This window comes from Nyctereutes procyonoides, unplaced genomic scaffold (assembly GCF_905146905.1).
Source record: "Nyctereutes procyonoides isolate TBG_1078 unplaced genomic scaffold, NYPRO_anot_genome, whole genome shotgun sequence".
Taxonomy (NCBI): Eukaryota; Metazoa; Chordata; class Mammalia; order Carnivora; family Canidae; genus Nyctereutes; species Nyctereutes procyonoides.
In genome coordinates this window covers 12,722,932-12,730,018 of record NW_026575151.1, presented here as the reverse complement: position 1 = coordinate 12,730,018, position 7,087 = coordinate 12,722,932, and the positions used below count along the sequence as shown (strand labels likewise).

The following is a 7,087-nucleotide window of genomic DNA, read 5'->3' as shown; positions in this document are numbered from 1 at the left end:
TTAAAACTTGCTTCTTTGATATTTTTCCCCTTTCTTTTGCTTTTTCTTTTGGCTGACTTATGAGGAGAAGGAAAACAAGAGTAATGTTTCTTTATCTTACCGTTTTTCCTTCCTTATATTGTATTTGAACTCTTCAGACTGTGGTGTTTTTTTTTTTTTTTTAATCTTCACTCTCAAAGGGGCTCCTTTTGATTCTCTCTACTTCACTGACCTTGAAGAGGAGGCCATAGCTTTCTAACTAGTCTTCTTTTGTCTATTTTCCTGGCTTATTACTGCCCTTACTCCAACTCTGCTTGTCTAAACTACAACCTTTTGAGGCTGGTATTATTATCATCCACTTTTCACAGAGGAGGAGACTAAGGCTTGGAAAAGGTGGCTTACCCAAAGTTGCACAGGAGGTATGTGGCAGAACCACTAGACCATCAGACTCCAGAAGCCAAGCAAGCTCCTGGCTTTGTTCTACTTTTCTACCTCAATCTCTTCACTCCCTTCACACAAACTCCAGCCACAATTCTTGAGGCTCCCTGAACACAGAAAGCTCTCTCATGAGTCATGAGTCTTTTTTATACTGTCCTTACTCTTTTGGTGAAATACTTAAACTTCAAGACTCTAATCATATGAAAAATTTTGCCTAACACTTTTCTCCTTGCTCTTCCTACAATCTTCAAGATTCTGATACATATCTTTATTTTATATTCCTCACATTGTACTATAATTAATTGTTAGCACATCTGCTATAGCAGGAAAGGACTATAGCTTATTACCTTTCCATCTTCAGTGTCTACCTTTTAATTCAATCCATATATATTGTACTGAATAAGAAAGACTAGCTCCCTCTCCTCATGGAACGCACTTCTAGTGCAGGACATAGATAAGTGATACTATATACAGGAATATAATTATACTTCACAGTGATGACATTATTCTAGGAAAAAGTAGGAGCACAATAATATTTTTAAAAAATTTATCCTTAAAGGAACTACATGGATTTCTTGTCTTCTAAAGTTAACTTATAAATGAAAGAAAATTTTGTTCCTCCTGGTCACTGACCTGTTTTTCCTGGTCTTTAATTAATTCTTTCACATCTGCTGAATCTGGGTTTAGACATGTTTGATGCCCATTATTCATAGTCATACTGCCAAGGAAAAAGCAACAGATTTTTTTAACTTTCAATAATTGAAATGTCTCACCTTAACCCCAAAATTCAATCCCCTAATTAGAATGTATTTGTGTCATCCAAATAAGCATCTGAGACTTCCAGTCTTCCTTCCTGTTTTTTTGGTGTTTTTTAGTGAATGATGAGACTTAGCTAAATTTCTAGGATAGTATACAACTCTAATTTTATTTTATTTTATTTATTGTGTTTTTTTTAAAAAAAGATTATTTATTTATTTATTCATGGGAGACACAGGGGCGGGGGCAGAGACACAGGGAGAGGGAGAAGTAGGCTCCACGCAGGGAGCCTGACGTGGGACTCGATCCTGGGTCTCCAGGATCACGCCCTAGGCTGAAGGCAGCGCTAAACTGCTAAGCCACCCAGGCTGCCCACAACCCTAATTTTAAAAATCGAACAGATATATGCAATGACAGTTTATGTCTACAGATAATACTAGTTGTATTGGTGTGTTGAAAACATTTATGTTTAAGTGAAGAACCAAAATAAAAAGTTATAAATCTGGCTATTTTTTCCCCAGAAACAATGAAAATCAGCATGAGTTTTACTACATTTTCTAATGAAATTCCCTAAAACATACAATGGTTTTCTAAAACATGATTAGCAGACTGATTGAATATTTTAAATTACTTATAGCAGACTGTCCAGGGATAATTTAAATTTTTTTCTTTCATTTCTCCATATAATCTGAGAGTAAGAATAACCATTTTATATATCAGTCTTAATTTAGGTTTCAAAAGACTGAAACTAGGAATTCTAATCTTCAAAAAGTATTTTTTTAAAGATTTTATTTATTTATTGAGACAGAGAGAGAGAAAGAGAGAGAGGCAGAGACACAGGCAGAGGGAGAAGCAGGCTCCACGCAGGGTGCTGGACGTGGGACTCGATCCTGGGTCTCCAGAATCACAACCCGGGCTGCAGGCGGCACCAAACCGCTGCGCCACCGGGGCTGCCCTTTGAAAAGTATTTTTAAGGTTTTATTTAAATTCTAATTAACATATAGCATATTAGTTTTGGATGTACAATGTAGTGATTCAACACTTCCACACAACACCCTGTGAAAGTTTATTATTAATAGGAAAGAACTAAAGACATAATATGGCCACAGTAGCAGTTTGATTTCAATAGCAAAAACTTGGCAATAATTTACATTTAGGCATTGCTCATATAGATTATGGTACATTCATATGATGGAATATAATTTGGCCATCAGGAATGACATTATTAGAAAAAATGGTATTATAGAAGATTTACTAACATGAGAAAATGTTCATAATATAGTGTTAATGAAAAAGCAGGCTAGAAAAGAGTATGTAGCCTATAATTTTATTTTTATGTTTATATATATATATATTATGTTTGTATATATATGCTGTGTCTGTATATATACACAGATGCAAATGAGGGAGATTTGGAAGACTATAGGCCAAGGGGTGACCAGTATCTGTCACTGGTGGTAGAAATATAAAGGATTTGTATTTTCTTCTTTTAATTGCATTAAATATTTTCTACATGCTTGGGGATATAGTATCCTTAGTTTTAATGTTTACTAGATATTCCTTGTTGTTTAGAAGAAAAGAAGTAGACCACACTTATGGAGGGACAACTATATGAATTTTAAGTGTCTATATAGGCAAGTGTTCTAAGGGTGATATTCACACTAAATTTGATGTTCTGCCAACATGGTGCATATATGTTGGATGAGTTTTTACTTACATGATTTCAGTTTTTTCACAAGAAGAGCTTGGGGCAAATTGTTTAATGTCCTTTAGGAATTTTGACTGGATTGTTCCTTGGCTGGTGGTGATGCAGGAACAGCGTCTATTCCTCATTATTGGGGTTCCTAAAAGAAAAAAGGTAGAACACATTGATTTAAGGCAATGTCTCAATTTAGGTGATCCATCAAAATGATACATTTGATTTAGTCATGATCATTACTGTCCTTTATTGAGTATGTTTGTTGGGGAATGTGATTTAAAAAAATCAAGTTACCACCAATTGACCTGTGAGCTGGACCTTGGCACTTGGGAGACACCTCTTCCTCTCCCCTGTCCTTAGAATGTGGGTTCCACTTGCCTTCCTGGCTCCCAGAGCCTGCTCCAAGGCCTTAGCTTTGAGATGGTGACATGATGTTGAAAATAACCTGCACTGTATACATGACTAAGCCCAATTAGGGCCTCTTTAAAAGTTTTTAAGATTTGGTGGGCGGGTGCAGGGATCCATTCGTTTTGTTGCTGCTCAAGACATATGCTGCACAAGTCTCAGATGTAAGTTCCCTTTGCTATTAGTAAAACTGCCGCCTACCAATCTGGAGTGGTCTGTCTCTTTTTTTGGTCTCTCCCTGATCTCTGAGTAAGGGGGCCAGTTTTAGATTATACTAAAAAAGCTCCTGAGAGAGTATGAACCTACGCTGTTAATCATTATCACAAACTTTTGAAAGAGGTATTATCTCCATTTTATAGATAAAGAAGCTAAGATTCAAAGAAAATGTTATGTAAAGAACAAAGTCATTCAGCATTTAGAGGGCAGGTGCAGGGTTTCAGCTCAGGTTTTTTTGAGTCCAAATGTATTGCATTGCTCTTAACTACCATATCTTATCAGTGTAGGAAAGGAGATTTACACAATATTTAATAAATACCAGGTCAGACACACAAATACCTGATTTCTGTGTGCTATGTGGGCCACAATTTCTTAAGCAACTCCCAAAGCCATTTATTGTCTGACCTTAGTAGAATGGAGTTGGTGTTGGTTGGGACAGAAAGCTCTACTCAGAATAACCAATTATAACCACCAACCTCATCCTCCCTACTGCCTTGCTTTTCAATAGTACTTTAAACTCTTAAAAACTTTTTGAAATATACTATCTTCATTCCTTAATTCTTTAATTTGTTCAACATACATTTACTCAGTGCTTATCATATGCTATGTGTTGTGTGGTAGGTAGAAAAAGCCTAATTATAAAATCTACATTTGGGGGATCCCTGAGTGGCTCCATGGTTTAGCGCCTGCCTTTGGCTCATGGTGTGATCCTGGAGACCTGGGATCAAGTCCCATGTCCCAAGGCTCCCTGCATGGAGCCTGCTTCTCCCTCTGCCTGTGTCTCCGCCTCTCTCTCTCTCTCTCTCTCTCTCTCTGTGTGTGTGTGTGTGTGTCTCTCTCATGAATAAATAAAATCTTTTATTAAAAAAAATAAATAAAATAAAATAAAATCTACATTTCACAGCTGAGGAATCACATCTAGAAAAGTTCAGTAATTTGCCCAAAGGTAGTAAACAGACCTCTCTGATTATTGGACCCTTAATTGGTTAATTACAGATATACTTACCAAGAAACAATATCAGGGTTACAAAAATAATTTAAGAGACAAACTCTTTGATCTCATTACCATCCAGTTCAACATTCATTGAACACTTACTACATGCTAGGAATTCACATACCTGGTCTGAGAAGATTTATGTTTGGCTTAGCAGGCCTCAGATATGAACTTTGGATAATGAATTACATCACTGAGAAGCTTTAATGAATTACTCATATCACTTTCTGATGTATGCAGTCAACTTTATTGGGCAAATCAAGAGACTTTTATAGCAATTTGCATCTCTGACTTTCCTATCCTAATGTAACTCAAAACCTCTTACCTTGACCTCCAATCAGAGTCAGGAAGATGATACTCAACAAAAGAGGAACACCACCTTTCTTCATATCAGTAGAATGGAGTTCTACTGATTCACTCCTGTATTGTATTTCAAACCTGAGAATTTCTTTAGAGAACATGCTCTTGGAATCATATTTATTTGGGAAGTCCACTTCCCTCCTAAATTCTGATGGGCTGGTGTTCTTGGCTGACTTAGCTAAACTGACCACAAACTTAACTGTGTTGGGGGAAACCCAACTCTCAGATCCAAGGGAATTTCTGCATGTTTTATTTCCATTTCACATAAATGGGTAGTTTATAGTAAGGATATGAAATGAGCATCATTGGCAGCTTTTAGCCCACTTGTAGCTGCTCACCTGGGTGAAGAATAGGTTACATAATAAATATAATATTATACAACAAGGGTTGGAGTATTGTTTCCAAATGGAAAATACTAAAGTCCAGATAAATAATATATTTTCCCAATACTTTTAATATTTACACAATATCCTTCTGTATAATAAATAGCTACATTTATTTTTTTCTCTATCAATCTTAAACAATCAGCATCTTAATTTCCCCAGGGACCAAGTCATTTTCTACTGTAAGCTCATTTTTAAAAAAATATTTTGTTTATTTATTTGGGGGGCAGGCAGAGAGCATGAGCAGGGGCAGGGGCAGAGGGAGAGTGAGAAGCAGACTCCTTGCTGAGCAGGGAAGCAAATATGGGGCTTGATCCAAGGACCCTGGGATCATGACCTGAGCCGAAGGCAGATGTTCAACCAACTGAGCCACCCAGGTGCCCCTCATTTTGTTTTTTTTCTATTACTGCTGCTGCAGTTTATTATTTTTTAAATGGCTAAACTAGTTAGTATAGAAAGCTTTGGAAAAAAAAGACAAATGAGACCACAACAAACTTAGAAATTTTTATACATCAAAGAAAATGATAAGAGTAAAAACAGAACTTATGGAATGGGAGAAAAAAATTTCAAATCACCTATCTGGTAAGGAGTTAATATCCAAGGAACTTCTGTACACAACAACAAAAAAACCCCACACAACTGGATTAAAAAGTGGGCAAAAACTTGAATAGACATTGCTCTAAAGAAAATATACAAATGGCCCATAAACACATGAAAAGATGCTCAACATGACTAATCATTAGGGAAAAGCAAATGAAAACCACAGCAGATATCATCTCATACCCATCAGGATGCCACTATCAAAAATCCAAAAAATCACAAGTGTTGGATGGAAAGGAGTGTGTAGCCATTATGGAAAACAATATGGAGTTTTCTTAAAAAATTAAAAATTGAATTACCATTTGATCTAGCAATCCCACTTCTGGGAATATGTACAGAGGAATATGGAGCAGGATCTTGAAGAGATATTTGCACATACATGTTCATATCAGCATTATTCAGAATAGTTAAGAGGCACAGCAACCCAAATGTTCATAAACATTTGAATGGATAAAGAAAATGTAGTATCTACATGCAGTAGATTATGTTCTCTTAAAAAAGGAAATTTTGTCAAATGCTATAAAATGGATGAAGCTTGAGGATATTATGCTAAGTGAAATAAGCCAGTCACAAAAGGACAAATACTCATATGAAAAATCTAAAGTCAAATCTTAGAAACTGAAATTGGGAAGGTGATTGCAAAGGGCTGGGGGAAAGGGTGAGGTGAAATTAATCCTTACTGGGTGTAGAGTTTCAGTGTCACAAGATCAAAAAGTTCTAGAGATCTGTTGTATAACTGAGTATACTAAACAGTACTGAACAGTACACTTTAAAATGGTTAAGATAAATTTGTTGTTAAGTGTTTTATTTATTTATGATTATTCTCTGTGTGTGAGACACAGAGAGAGAGAGAGAGACAGAGAGACAGGCAGAGGGAGAAGCAGGCTCTACGCAAGCAAGGAGCCCAAAGTGGGACTCGATCCCGGAATTCCAGGATCACACCCTGGGTCAAAGCAGGCGCAGAACCGCTGAGCCACCCAGGCATCCATAAGTGTTTTATTTTAACCACAATAATAAAATAAAAAAGGAGTAAAGGATCTGTTACATGCAATGTGGACCCAAATTAAAAATAACTAAAACAGAAGTGTATTTCTCCCTGACAGAGGCCGGTGAAACTAGGGTTGTTGTGTTTTTTTTTCCCCTAAAGATTTTATTTGTCCATGAGAACAGAGAGAGAGAGAGAGGCAGAGGGAGAAGCAGGCTCTATGCAGGGAACCTGATGTGGGACTCAATCCCAGTCTCCAGGATCATGCCCTG

At 36.7% G+C, this 7,087-nt stretch overlaps 1 protein-coding gene across 1 annotated transcript; it reads right to left on the bottom strand.

Moving 5' to 3' along the window:
• On the bottom strand, positions 1-4,876 carry CXCL9 (C-X-C motif chemokine ligand 9). Its single transcript, XM_055312981.1, has 4 exons — positions 4,813-4,876; positions 2,891-3,017; positions 1,047-1,135; positions 1-56 (listed from the first exon to the last, which is right to left on the bottom strand). The coding sequence occupies exons 1-4, from the start codon at positions 4,874-4,876 to the stop codon at positions 1-3; spliced, it is 336 nt and encodes a 111-aa protein (XP_055168956.1).
• Between the last annotated feature and the right edge of the window lie 2,211 nt (positions 4,877-7,087).